General features: G+C 45.7%; 1 protein-coding gene across 1 annotated transcript in view; it reads left to right on the top strand.

The window, feature by feature from the left end:
• LOC121288542 (MICAL-like protein 2) overlaps positions 1-14470 on the top strand; it is a 103789-nt gene that overhangs the window by 26971 nt on the left and 62348 nt on the right. The window contains exons 3-5 of the mRNA XM_041207123.1: positions 5219-5360; positions 11528-11673; positions 12465-12607. Coding sequence (XP_041063057.1) covers positions 5219-5360; positions 11528-11673; positions 12465-12607 — 431 coding nt within the window. The remainder of the gene's footprint in view (positions 1-5218; positions 5361-11527; positions 11674-12464; positions 12608-14470) is intronic.

Here is a 14470-nt window from a genome sequence, read left to right as displayed (position 1 = left end):
GAAATGAAATTCCAGACTGTAATCGTTAGTAGCCTCTTTGCCCAGAGTCGTTAGTTAAAGTATAATGGGGAACATAAATTTGTCTGTGTAAATATCACTTGTTTTTGGCCAATAAATCTTGGATTGCAATGCTTTAGTGACTCGGATAATAAGTATATTGCTTGCTGGGGAAATTACAAAGCAGTAAGGAGTCAGGTCAGATCCCTGGTCTGGGGTCAGTTAGCTGACGATCAGCTGGGGTGGGGCGTGCACTCGAGAGAAATTCACCAAAGAGAGTGTGTATGTGGAAGTATGTACAGCGGAGTCATAGAGTCATTATGGCACAGAAGGAGGCCATTTGGGCCATTGAGTTTTTGCTGGCTTGCTGTAGAGCAATTTAATCAGTCCCATTCCCCAGCCCTATCCCTGTAACCCTGCAAATTTATTTCCCTCAAGTGTCCATCCAATTCCTTTTTGAAATCTTTCATCGTTTCTGCTTCCATCAACCTCATGTGTAGCGAGTTCCAGCTTGCTATGTAAAAAGAGTTCTTCCTCACATTCCCCCTGCATTCTTGCCCAAAACCTTAAATATGTGTCACTTATTCCTTGTATCATCAGCTAATGGGAGTAGCTTTTCTTTATCTACCTCATCTAAACTTGTCATAATCTTTTACACCTCTCAATCTCCTTTGCTCCAAGGAAAACAACCTTAGCTTCTCCAAACTAACCTTGTAGTTAGAATCCCTCAACCGTTCTGGTAAATCACACGATGGGCTGAAGGGCCTCTTTCTGTGATGTAAAACTTTAAATCTCCTCTACACCATCTCAAGGACCCTCACATCTCTCCTGAATGCACAATTTTCCAGCTGTGGCCTAATCTGAGGTTTATACAAATTCTGCATAACTTCCATGCTTTCGTCCTCAATAACTCTATTTATGAAGTTCCAAGATCCCATATGCTACTCTGACTATTCTCTCAATATGTTCTGGCATCTTCAAAGATCTATGCATATGAATCCCCAGGTTCCTCTGTTCCTCTACGCTCTTTAGAACTGCGCCAATAAGTCTATATTGCTTCTCCCTAACCCTTCTGCATCACACCACACTTCTGCTTTGTACTAAATTCCATCTGTCATTTGTCTGTCCATTCTGATAATTTATCCATATCTTATTGCAGCCTATTGATATCAGCCTCAATGTATGCCATTTCTCCAAGTTTGGTATCATTGGCAAATTCTGAAATTTTACCCTGAATTCCAATGCCCAAGTTATTTATATATCAAAACAGCAGTGGTGCTAGCAGTGACCCTTGGGGAATACCACTGTCTACTATCCTCCAGTCTGACAAGCCATTTACCATGACTCACTCACTTCTGTCCTTAAGCAAATTCTTCATCCAAACGAACACTAACCCTCCTATTCCCTGAGCTTTAATTTTCTTAATCAGCCTTTTGTGTTGTACTTTGTCAAACACATTTTTAAAATCCATATAGACGCCATCCATTGCTTTTCCATCAATTTTCTCTGTTACTTCATCATAAAATTCAATTAGATTAGTCAAGTACGATCTGTCTTTTACAAAGTCGTGTTGGCCCTCTCTAATTAACTTAAACCTCTCCAAGTTCCTGTTGAATTTATTTTCCCATATTTATTGGGCAGAATTTTCTGCCTGTTGGGTGGGCGGGCCTGACCCAATATCCGGCGGGCGGGGAGACGAATCCCGCCAGAGAAGCGGGTCCTGCCGCCATTTTACGTGGGCGGGCCAATTAAGGCCCACCCAGTGTGACGCCCTGCGGGAAGTGCTATGCGCTTCCTGTGCAGGCGGGGGGGGATTCCCCAAAAGCAAGAGTGCGCTCTTTCGTGCATGCACATGAAAGAGCGCACATCTCCCTGAGGCTAAGTGCTGCCTCAGGGAGATCGCTGACACTTTGAAAAATATTAAAAATAGAGAAAAAAAAATTCCCTAATGTGTCCCCCTCATGTGACAATGTCACATGAGATGGGACATGTTCATAATTTACCTAATAACTTTATTAAAATTTTTGAAACCCTGCATGAAACCTCATCCCGCTGCTGGATGAGGTTTCATGTTTTCTCTGTTTGCTGCCAGCCCATCAGCCTTAAGGTTGGACGGGCAGGTCCTTTAATTGTTTAATTGATCCTGTCAATGGCCTCAATTGGCCTTTGACAGGTCGGCGGGCCCGCAGCTGATTTGGCTGTGCCCCCACCTTCCTGAAAATTTAAATGGGGCGGGATTACATTGGGGGTTCTGCCCGACATCATTCTGCATCATTTTACATGTCAGCGAGTGGGCCCCGCCCCCTGCTCGCCGACGGCAAAATTCTGCCCATTGTTTCTAAAACCTTGGCTACCACTGATGTTAAAACTGACTGCCCTGTAGTTACTAGGAAGTGTCTGTAGATTTAAATAGAAATTACAACATGGAAATGGCCTAATTAACCTGTGTTGGTGTTTATCCTCCACACGAGCAGCTCTGCTTTCCTTCAACCACCTGTTGTTAGATGTTGACCTGGTCTCTGCCTCAATCATTAACTGTGCACACTCCTCTGTGTATCAATCCTTCTGTCCTCAGCGCCTCTGTAATTGATGCCCATTTATTTTGGACCCTTCGATCATCAGAGACAGTGAACTGAGTTTTTCCTCTGGGAATGGGAAACAGAAGTCAGGACTGCTTCCGGGTCCTGACCCCACCACCATGAACAGGGGGAAACAGTCACTGGCTGGGTTTTGATGGGGGCGCCCCATTAATTAGCATGGTGACAGGTTCTCTGTCCAATTAAGGATGATGGGTGACTCTTGAAGCTGGAGAGCCAATCAGGGGACTTCCAGCTTGAGGGGAGCAACCGGCTGCAGTAGAGGACAAGTAACTGAGAGGATTCATCAACATGGAGACGCCCTCTCACCAACTTTTCTGAAACTTAAATAAAAAATAGTTCCTGCGGCAGGGGCCACCACTATGGTGTGGAGGGTGGGAGGGTGTGGGAGAAGGAGTGATGTGTGGGGATGTTGGAGGGAATCCTTCTACAGGGTGGACTGTGGCAGGTAGGGAGTGCCTCTAGGCTTGCCTGGAATGCTAGCTCCTTGGCCTGCTGCTGGGCACCCGCCTCCAGGAACGCAAACCGGGGAAACTGAAAACTGACTGGAAAATGCCAGTCAGCTGCCTTTAATAGGCCTTAACAAGGTTCTAAATGATCCTAATTGGCTACCTGCTGGCTGGGCATGGATATCTCTGCCACCTCCAAACCCACCTCTGCCAAATTGGCTGGTGCTGGGAATAGCATTGAGAAACTGGCATGCTATTGGTGCTGCTATTTTCAGGTCTTGTTCATTCTCATTATCACCCTCAGCCGGGCCCAAAAATACAGCCTTTATATTCGTTCACCCACATTGTGCCCTGGTCAATCTGTGGTGTAACTTCTTTGGCTTGACTGATGGAGGGTCTCTTAGTTTCAATGTCCCTTCTGTACCTCTGGCACCCCTCTCACCTCAACCCCTCAACTGAGTTTTGCAAAGGGATGTGGAAGGTGGAGGTGGAAGAGAAATTTGCCCCTCAGGATGATGGAAGGAGGTTGCCCCAGTCCTGATGGAGGATCCAGCATGATCCATTTACTTCTGTTTCCCATCCAGCTGTTGACTGATCTGCTGTGCATTTTCCACATTTATTTCCCTTAACTGACTGGAGCAGCTGTGTGAGTAATTGGAGATCAGTGGGAATAAAGTTTGAACATTGTTAATCTCTGGAAGCTAGTGTTTTTAATGTGCTTGAGGAATATTTCCTTTTAATTCCCTGTGTTTCCTTCCTTTTACAGCATACTTCTGACTGATGCTGACAAAAGAACTTGCATTTTTATAGCCTATTCATGACCTCAGGATCTCCTAATGTATTTTACAGCCAATGAAGTATTTTTGAAGCTTAGTCACAGTTGCAATGTAGGAGTGACAGCAACCAATTGAACACAGCAAGATCCAACAACCTGAATGTGATAATGACCAGATAATTCTCTTAGTTGTGTTGGGTGAGGGAAAAATATTGGCCAGAACAACAGGGAGAACTTCCTTTTTCTCTATAGTGCCAGGGGATCTTTAATGTCTACCTGAGATCATGGAGAGGTCTTCGTTTTTAAGGAAATCTCATTTGAAAAGCAGCACCCCTGAGAGTGCAGCACTCAAACAGTTCTTCACTGGACTGTCAATCTAGATTTCTGGTGCTTAGGGGCAGGATTTTCCTGGAGGCTTCGGGACTTTGATGCTGTGACCAAATGGGGGTCCTGAGACCGCCCTTTCCAGGAGCTAGATTGGGGGAGCTATTTTCCTGGGCACAGCCTCCTAATTAGCTGCCTTCTCGCCAGCCATTCAATTAAGGATGGCGAGTGGGTTCCCGATGCTGCCAGCCATATAAGGGGGCTGGCAGCTCTAGATCCTTGGCAATCCCACTGGGAGAGGTGGGTGCTGCTGAGGTGGGTAGGAACCTCAAGGGCACAAACTTAAAATACAAATTCAGTGGGGCCAAGCAGGCAGTCCCCTCAGAGTGGAGTGGAAACCCCTCCTTCTGATGGCAGGGTTTGAGTGTGGCCTTTGTAGCTGGCAGACCCCTTTTTAAGGGTTGGAGCCTCCAGCTTGGATTGCTTTCCTCCCTCAGACTGCCGCAGGGTGGTCACCTCCATTAAGCTGGCGGCCTTTGCATTCAGCGAGAGCCTTTCTGTCAGTGAACTCTCTAAATTGCCTCCAACTGGGGGCCTTAATTATTTGAATTCCTCTGCTCAGTGGGCGGCAGATCAACATCTTGGCCTACCTCTGGGAAACTTCCCCGTAACAGGAATGTGTCCTGATGGGGCTTTCCATTAGTTCTCTAGCCCTCCTGCCAACCCTGGGTTTGGGAAAATTCAGCCTTAATTCTGGAGTTTCTGGTTCTGAGATGAGAATGCTGTTCGCTGAGCCACAGCTAACATCTGAAGTCTTTGTAAGAGAACTTATTTATGATTTTGTGAGAATGACTCATCCAAGGACATCTTTATCTCCACTTCGTCTCACTAGATTTTGTTTTGGGTTTAAATTCTCGAGGGCGTTTGCTGAGCACTGGCTTGTTTTTTTGGCAACTTTTTTTCCTGCTGAGTTTGAAAAATATACTTTTGAAGGACAAACTGCTTTCTACAGCCCTGACCAATTGGGATGTAGCGTTTGCAAAAACTGTCTCCTGAATTCTTGCTGTTGATTTTAGGCATTCCAAGTGGCAGAGGAGGAGCTGGGAATCCCAGCGTTGCTGGATGCGGAGGACATGGTGATGTTAAAAGTCCCAGACAGACTGAGCATCCTGACCTACGTCTCGCAGTATTACAACTATTTCACAGGCCGATCACCAAGTGAGTAACCTCCTGTGTGCCAGCTCTTCAGGCGTGATCCATTGAAACTGCTTATTCCCACCTTGGAGCTGACCTCTCACCTCCATTTTGTCCATAAGATGCCAATTGCATTTATAGGGGTGGGGTTTTATCAACTCTTTCCTGACAGGCAAGAAATAATCGAGAAAGCAGATTAAATGCTGTATGTTCCACTCCCTGCATTCGCTGATTTACATTGGCTCCCTGTCCTGCAGCACCTCGATTTTAAAATGTTGTTTTCAAATTTCCCATGGCTTTGCCCCTCCCTACCTCTGCAACCTGCTTCATCCCTACAACCTCCCAAGTGCTTTTCTAATTCTGACATCTTGAGCATTCCTGGGTTTAATTGTTCCACCGGTTGGTTATTCTTTTGACTGCCTGAGTCCCAAGATCTGAAATCCATCCCTACACCCCTCTGCCTCTTGACCTCTCTCTCTCTCTCCTCCTTTAAGATGCTTATTAAAAGCGACCTCTGTTATATCTTGTGGTTTCCAGGGACAGGATATTTAGGTCAGCGCGCTGGAGCGATTGGTGGGCCTGGGAGCAGCTGGGGAACGGGCTGCTCCACCCCTGGTGATCGGCCCCCACCCGCGATTTCACCCTGGCTGGCCAATTAATGGCCCCCCAGCGTGGAACACGTGTTCAGTGCTGCTGGGGTGGGACAGGAGGAGGGCGGGCGCTGACGTAAGCGCGGGTGCGGGGGGAACGTGGAATGAAAGCCCCCTGGAGGCAGAGAGCTTTCTCAGGGAGCTGAAGAATTTAAAACCAATAAATAGAGATCTTAAAATCCAGAAAAAAATGTCCATGCATCATTTTCAGTCATATGCATGATGAAAATTCTGTCCATATGTTTTTATTAATTTTATTTAATAACCTAAACCTCATCCCATCCTTGGATGAGGTTTCATCAAAAACACAAAGTTCGCCTGGCAGAATCGCCTGTTCTCCAACTGTATGGCTGGATGGATGATGAAAAATCGGGGACAATTGGAAGTCTAATGAGTTTAATAGCCCTCTTAATTGTTGGTGGGTGTGCTTCCCACATTTGCATGTGCCCGCCAACTGAAATATCGTTCGAGTGCGGGCAGATGTTGGGACACTTTCCCAATGTCATCACGGGGTATTATATGCTTGAGCAGGTCGGGCACGCGCCCACACGCCGAGCTAAAAATTCAGCCCCAGAACTCCAAACCAAATGACACTTTTGACACAAATCCCGGAGCTTATGTTGTGTATAATTTCTCACATTGCCTCATTTGTGGCAGAATGATACAATGTGTGTTTGGTAGTGTGGTAGTGAGTGATGTGGTATTATGGTTATATATATATATATATATATATATGAAAACGATATTGATCCAAAAGCATTTTGGAATGCTATAACAGCCTCCTTGATTCTTTTGGTTACCTACCAATAATGTAGCTCAGTGTCAATTTTTACTTCATAATGCCCTTGCGAAGCACCTTGGAAAATGTTAGGATGTTAAAGGTGCTATATAAATGCAAGCTGTTATTGTTCCCAATTTGATCAGAGTCACAGACAGAATCACACAGTGCAGAAGAGACACTGCTGGTTTTAGTGAGAATTCCATGACAACCTTGCTAACCAATGAGAGTTAGGCTTATATGACATATGTGGCATCTCAGGACATTTTGACCTGCTCCTGAGCAAGGTGCTTATTCAGCCACTCTGAATTAAGCATAAATAAAACCTTTCCTTGGTCATGACTAGGCTCCCCTGGGCCCTGCAAGCAAAGCCTGGGACTCTACCACTTTGGGAGCCCCACCCCATTGGCATTCCTCCCCTGCCCCACAAAATTGTGGCAATCCTTTCCCCTTTCCCCCATTCTGGCTGGATTTGGTGTTGGGGGGCCTTCTCAGTGCTCGGGACATACCAATATTGGTCTTTTCCCCATCCTGCCCCCACCCTGCCACAAAGCTTGCTAGCTGCTGCTTTCCCTCAGCAACTGACCGGCGCCTTTCAAATTTGGCTTAGTACTGGCCCTGTGACCAATACTCCAGCAAAGCGCCACCCAAAGCTTTTGCAGGGGAGCTAAAATTGGACTTTGTGTGTAGGTGTTTAGGCCAATCTGTCTCAGTTGTTTTATTTTGTTCCAACTTTGCTAATGCGGGTAGTTTCAACTGAAGGGTACAACACCGTACTCCCTCTGCCAACCATCTGTCTGGACATTATAACCATTCCTCCCTCCATTCTCCACAATCTTGCTGCCTTCTTTTTCAAAAAGTGCTGACTACCTCGGTGCCTCGTTCTTGAGTGATTGTTCACGTGTTGGGATGATTGGTGGTTGAGCAATCACAAAGAAAGTTGTGGGGTCTCTAAATACCTTGTCAAAATTTCTTCTTGCCCTTCTGTACTTGTGTCCAATTTGCTTTCTCAAGAAGACAACAGCTACTTGAAAAAAGCACACTCACCTCATTAAACGAAAGGACTTGCATTTATATAGAGTCTTTCATAACCTCGGGACATCCCAAAGTGCTTTACAGCCAAAGTGTCTTTTTTTAAATGGAATGTTCATTGGTTGCTGTGTTTTCTACATTACAGTTTGCGCACAGCAAGTTCCCACAATCAGCAAAGAATTAATGACCAGACAATCTGCTTTTTAGTGGTGTTGATTGAGGGCTAAATATTGGCCAAAAAACCAAAGAGAACTCCCCTGTTCTCCTTCGAATATTGACATGGTATCTTTTATATGCCCAGGCTCTCTTCCACCCACCATATCAGAAAGGGGCGTGTTTCAGGGAGATCTGGGCCATCTGTTCATCCTTGCACTGTAATTTTAATAACACAATTCTATTTGGAAGGCATCTGTAAAGTGCAGAGGCTTTTCTCCCCTGGTGTCATGAGTTGTTGTTCTGTCTAATGTAGTGGGCGAATGGCTTTCAATTTCATTTCTCTGTTAAGACTAAACTGAATGTGAAGTCTTTCCAATTCTAGCACAAACTTGTGGCCTGTTGCCTGGGGTGAGGTTGGGGGGTTGGTGGGAGGGGAGGTCTCCTTGCTGTGTAACTATGGCAACAAATGACCTCATTGGGATATATTGCATGCTAGGACTTGTCTGGTTCAACTCCCCAACAATTTCAATCTCAAAGGGAACTGTGCTTTTTTAAGTGTTTTAAGTTTTAAGTCAGAGGGTGTGCGACTTTGGAATTCTTTGCCTCAGAAGGTGGTGGAGGCAGAATCATTGAATATTTTCAAGGCAGAGGTGGATAGCATCTTGTTAGGCAAGGGAATCAAACATTATCAGGGTTAGATGGGAATGTGGAAATTGAAACACAAGAAGATCAACCATGATCTTATTGAATGCCGGAGTAGGCTCGAGGGGCCAAATGGCCTACCTGTGTTCCTATTTCTTATGTTCTTATGTTTGTGATGGGCTGTTGTGTTTGATGCAGCTAGTATTTGTATTGCTGGGAGAGCTTAGAATTGTATGGTTTTTAGGGTTGCCAACCCTGTTCCCTCCTAATTTCCCAATTTGTGCTGCTCATTTGTTGCACTGTCTGGTCATTTTAAGATTGCCGCATTGCCACACATGTGCCCATCTTAAAGGAATCGCTTAGTGCGTGGCCCGTTTGTCCCCTGTGTGGTAGGGTCTGCACTATTGCATGGCTGTGACCTGCAATGTTGGTCACTAACTCCCCAAGAATTGGAGATTAATCTCCAAGACAGAGCTGTCAGCAAAATCCAGGAGGAAATTCATAGGGACACTGAATAAACTTGTTGCGTTTTTTCATTTTCTTTGAAACTTTCATTTGTTTGTTTAAAAAATTGAAGATTAAGGAAAGAGGCTGTTTCGCTAACAATCAAAGATTAATTCAATTGGAAAATAAAGGGTGGGATTTTCCGACCTGCTCCCGCCAGTGGGATCTTCTGTGGGGGAACCTGCCGTTGATTGGGGCTGGGGGGGGGGGTGGCAGCGGAAAATTCAGGCCAAAGAGTCTGTTCACTTTCCAATTGCCCATGGGGAAGCAGTGCATCTGGAGGACAGACAATTGCTGGAGTGTGTGGGGGTGGGGTGGGGTGGGGGGAGGGGGAAGTGGGGGTGTTGTGGTTTGTGGCAACAGGTCATGTGATGAATCCACCAGCAATACCTCAACCAGAGTTGGCAACTCTAATAGTTTTCCTGTCTGTATCCTATGGTAGGAAGGCAGCAGGGCTAAGAGTGGGTAGCCTGGGATAGATATCAGAGGTGTTCAGTAGTCAACTAACTAGAAAAAGTTTCTTCAATCAGAATGGTCAAGGGCAGCACATTAAGCTGTTGGCACCCTGCCTCATCCAAGTGGCCAGTATTCTTTTATTTTTAATTCATGCTTGGGATGTGAGCATCGATGGCATTAGTTGCCTCTCCCTAGCTGCCTTGAGAATGTGGTAGTGAGCTGTCTTCTTGAACCATTGGAGTCAGTGTGGTGAAAGTACTCCCATAGTGCTGCTAAGTAGGGTTTCCAGGATTCTGACCCTAGGACAATGAAGGACCGGCATTGAAAATGGTTAATGATCTTGTGTGACTCTGGACTCTGGATGATCATTGTTAACAGGGAATTCAATAATGAAGGGCACCACAGCCAAGTTCATGTAACAGTCACATAACATTTCTATCAGAGATCACTGGCAAACAACTTAACTAAATGTAGCCTGATCTTTGCTCTTTCATTTTAAGGCCCCTAACCAACATTGCAGTGAGCATACCACACTGCACTGAACTTGTTTCTCCAGTCTGTAAGTACATGTTTCCTTGACACCTAAACTGTGTGGCATGTGGAAACTAGTTTCATGATTAGTATGCATAAGAATTGGGATTGAATAGTGAGATCATGTCACAGTGAGGAAGGGGTGGGTGGACTGCTGTCCATTTGTATTTTGTTGCTCTTTTTTGAACACATCTGTGTTTACAACCCTCTGCCAAAACGTTGCATTTAGTCTACAGCCTAGAAACAGGCTTTTGGCCCAACTGGCGTTTATGCTCCAGTTAAGCCTCCTCACAACCCTCTTCATCTAACCCCCTTCATTTTTGCAAATAGAACACAAGTTGATTTTTTTTTATCGGTCATGTGATGTGGGGAACCTGGCACAGCTGCATTTATTGTCCACCCCTGGTCACTCCAAGAAGGTAGTATTTGTTCCAATTGTCTGTACAACTTTGTGACTTGAAGAAAGAAAGATTCACATTTTTATAACGCTTTTTACAACCTCAGAATGCCCCAATGTGCTTTCTGGCCAGTGACGCACTTTTGAAGTGTAGTCACTGTTGGAATGTGGGGAAAATGTAGCAGCCAGGTTGTGCACCACAAGTCCCACAGATAACAATGGTCAGAGAATCTGTTATTTAGTGATATTGGATGAGGAATAAATATTGGCCAAAACACCATTGAACAATTCCCTTGCTCCTCTTCAAGATAGTGCTGTGGGATATTTTACATCAGACATTGGGGACTCAGTTTAACATTTCAGTCAAAAGACAGCACCTGAAACAGTCCCACACTCGCTCATTTCTCCATTGGTAAAGTACAGGACAGAAAGAAACTGTTCAGCTCATTGGGTCTGCACTGGCAGTCTAGATCTTGTGATCAGCTCTGGGACTTGAACCTTCTGCATTCTGAAGGATGTTAATGAACCAGCTGAGTTTTAATATCCTATTTTCTGATGCTAATCCTCACTGATTTACTGAATTAATTGTCACAACTTGTCATGTCAATTTGAACTCCCAGCTCTGTTTTTGCTAGTCCAGCACTTTAATCCAACAATAACCTTCTATCCAACCATTGAGGAACTGACATTTATAAAGTGTTTGCATTTGGTGTTTTCTGATTTTGCAAAGTATCCAGGTGCACCAAGTGTTAATAAGGTGAGATTTGTTGGGATTGTGTCACACCTTGTTGATGGGAGGGAAGGATCACCTGGTTGAGATTCTACTAACTGAGGAGGCCAAATGACACTGTAGATTGTGGATCATGGAAAACATTTGAAGAGTCATCTGAAGCTCACCAGGTGTAAAGTTCCACCATCTCTGTGAAGGATAAGATCCTTCTTAGTTACCTGGCTGCTATATTTTTCCTTATCCTTATCCTGAAGGATAAGATCATTGATCTTCTATTTTAAGTTCTGTCTTCAAAGCCATTTTTCTGTTTTGCAGTTGGCGGTATGGCTCACATCAAGAGATCGGCCTCTGATTCAAACGAGGAGCCAGTGCAGAAGAAGTCGACTCCTGAGACCAAACCGAAAGTGCCCAAGAATACGCTGACCCCCAGTGCTGCACCAACCTCCAGGGTTGCACCAAAGGTGAGCTGTGTATTCTGTCACATGATTAAACTTATTGCTGGATACATTTTTTACCCAATAAAAACAGAAAATTTTGGAAACGCTCAGCAGGTCTGGTAGCATCATTTCAGCTCGATGACCTTTCATTAAAATTGGAAAAAGTTAGAGGTTTTAAGCTGCTATATAGACACATAAAGGAAGAGGGGAGGAAAGAACAAAAGGGAAGGTCTGGGTCTGCTTAGAGAGTGGCAAATGGTGAAAATTCTGCTATTCCCTTTCTTCTTCTGTTCTCTGCCTGAAGATGGTCCTCAATATTTGCCAAACAATGGTGAAGTGCCGTGATTTTTACTATGGGCTAGGGCAAGGAGGCAGGCCCTGAATCTACCTTAGCCGGAACAGAGAATTCGAAACCCACACAGTTGGCACTAGTGTGATTGACATGTTAGCCACCTAGCCAACTGAGCTAACCGGCTCCTACCCTATTCCCTTTACACCTCTTCTAGACACTTGTCCCTTTGCAAGCTCCTTTTGCTTTGCACCAATATTCCTTTTACCAAGCTTTCTTGCTTTCCAGCCTATTACCTTCCCTTGATCTTGGGGAACATTTAGCTCACACCCTGAGTTGCTCCTTTACAAGTTAACCAAGCTTCTTGTTCAATGAGGTGTGCCACCTGAGGGAGTAAGAGTGAATATTACGTCTTGGCACTGTAGGAAGTTGGCATTTCAATTAGTGGAGGAGTCTTGTGGACTACTCTCAGTTAATGGAGAAATATGAACAAAATAATTGTACATTTTTTCCCTATTTCCTCTAGAACAAAGTTCCTGTTGCTGATGCTGGTGACGGATCCAATAAGTCGGGGACTTTGTCCAGTAATTGCACTATCTGCAAAAAAACAGTTCTGTTGGTTCAGCGGTACTTAGTAGATGGGAAACTTTATCACAGAAACTGTTTCAGGTGAGATGTAGGTCCGAATATAATGCATTTACCTTCAGCTGCCAAGGCCACATGCTCTGGAAATCTCTCTCTAAATCTTTCCACTTCCACTGCATCTCCCTCCTCCTTTAAGATACTACTTAACCTACCCCTTTGACCAAACTTTTGATCACCTGCCATAATATCTCTTTATGTAGCTCCGTGTCAAATTTTGCTTGATAATTTTGTGGGCTGCGAGAGAGACAGTGAGACTGGAGAGAGCTACAAAGGCACAGACACGGGGAGAGACATTGAGACCAGAGAGACACAGGGAGAGTCAGTGAGATTGGAAAGGACATGGGGAGAGGCAGTGCGATCAGAAAGGACACGGGGAGAGACAGTGAGATTGGAGCAGACACAGGGAGAAACAGTGAGATCAGAATAGACACAGGGAGAGACAGTGAGATTGGAGCAGACACAGGGAGAAACAGTGAGATCGGAATGGACAAGGGGAGAGATAGTAAGATCAGAATGGACATGGGAGAGACAGTGAGAATGGAATGGACACAGTGAGAGACAGTGAGATCAGAGCAGACTTGGGGAGAGACAGTGGGATTGGAGAGAGCTATAAAGGCACGGACATGGGGAGACACAGCAGGATTGGAGTGGACTGGGGGAGAGAGAGCGAGAAAGAGACTGGAGTGGACTGGGAGACAGGCTGGGAGAGATGGTGAGACAGACTGGGATACAAAGTGGGAGAGGTGGTGAGATAGACTGGGACAGACGGGGAGGCAGACGGGGAGACAGATGGGGAGACAGACTGGGAGACAGACTGTGAGAGGAAGTGAGATGGACTGGGAGGGGCAGTGAGATGGACCTGGGGGGGACGGTGAGATGGACTGGGAGGGGTGGTGAGACGGACTGGGAGGGGCAGTGAGATGGACTTAGGGGGGCGTTGAGATGGACTGGGAGGTGAGACGGACTGGGAGGGGCGGTGAGATGGACTTGGGAGGGGTGGTGAGACGGACTGGGAGGGGTGGTGAGACGGACTGGGAGGGGCGGTGAGACGGATTGGGAGAGACGGTGAGACAGACTGGGAGGGATGGTGAGACGGACTGGGAGGGGCGGTGAGACAGACTGGGAGGGGCGGTGAGACAGACTGGGAGGGGCGGTGAGACGGACTGGGAGAGACAGTGAGACAGACTGGGAGGGGCGGTGAGATGGACTTGGGAGGGGTGGTGAGACGGACTTGGGGGGGTGGTGAGACGTACTGGGAGAGACAGTGAGACGGACTTGGGAGGGGCGGTGAAACAGAGTGACTGACTGCGATCTAAAGAAAATCTAAGTGTGATGTCACAGGGAAGAAGGTCAGTGTTTGGTTGGTGCTTGTTTCTCTCTTTTCTCTTTCTAAACTATGGCATTTATTCAAATTGAACGTTGAGGTTAGTTTTGTAGTAAGTGAATTAATAAGAACATAAGCAGATCCAGAGGTATTAATTAAAATTGATAGTTTAAATAGGGAACTAACTAGATTGTTAAAGGGGGAGCAGAGAGTTTTCTTTTACTGATTGGATGGGCATCTGAGACCTGAAGTTTGCAATTCCTGTGCCATGTGGGAATTTCAGGAAATGTCACATGTCATGGGTGCCAATTCTTGGGAAGCATCTCTAGCTGCTCCAGCTCAAGCTCAGGATTCCCAAACTTGACAATAGCTGGAGACACTGTAGAGCATCAGGGAGAATGAGAGTTTCCTGATTCATACATTCCAGAAGGTGACATGCAGTGAGAATTCAGGACAGTAGATGGGTGGCCATTCAGAAGAGTAGGGAGAGGCAGGAAGTGCCGGAGACTTCAGGGAGTACCTCAAACAGGTACTCAGTATTGGAGACTGCTGAAAGTGACGCT

This window comes from Carcharodon carcharias, chromosome 15 (assembly GCF_017639515.1).
Source record: "Carcharodon carcharias isolate sCarCar2 chromosome 15, sCarCar2.pri, whole genome shotgun sequence".
NCBI lineage: Eukaryota > Metazoa > Chordata > Chondrichthyes > Lamniformes > Lamnidae > Carcharodon > Carcharodon carcharias.
The sequence above is the reverse complement of the archived record's forward strand: the minus strand, read 5'-3'. Positions and strand labels throughout refer to the sequence as shown.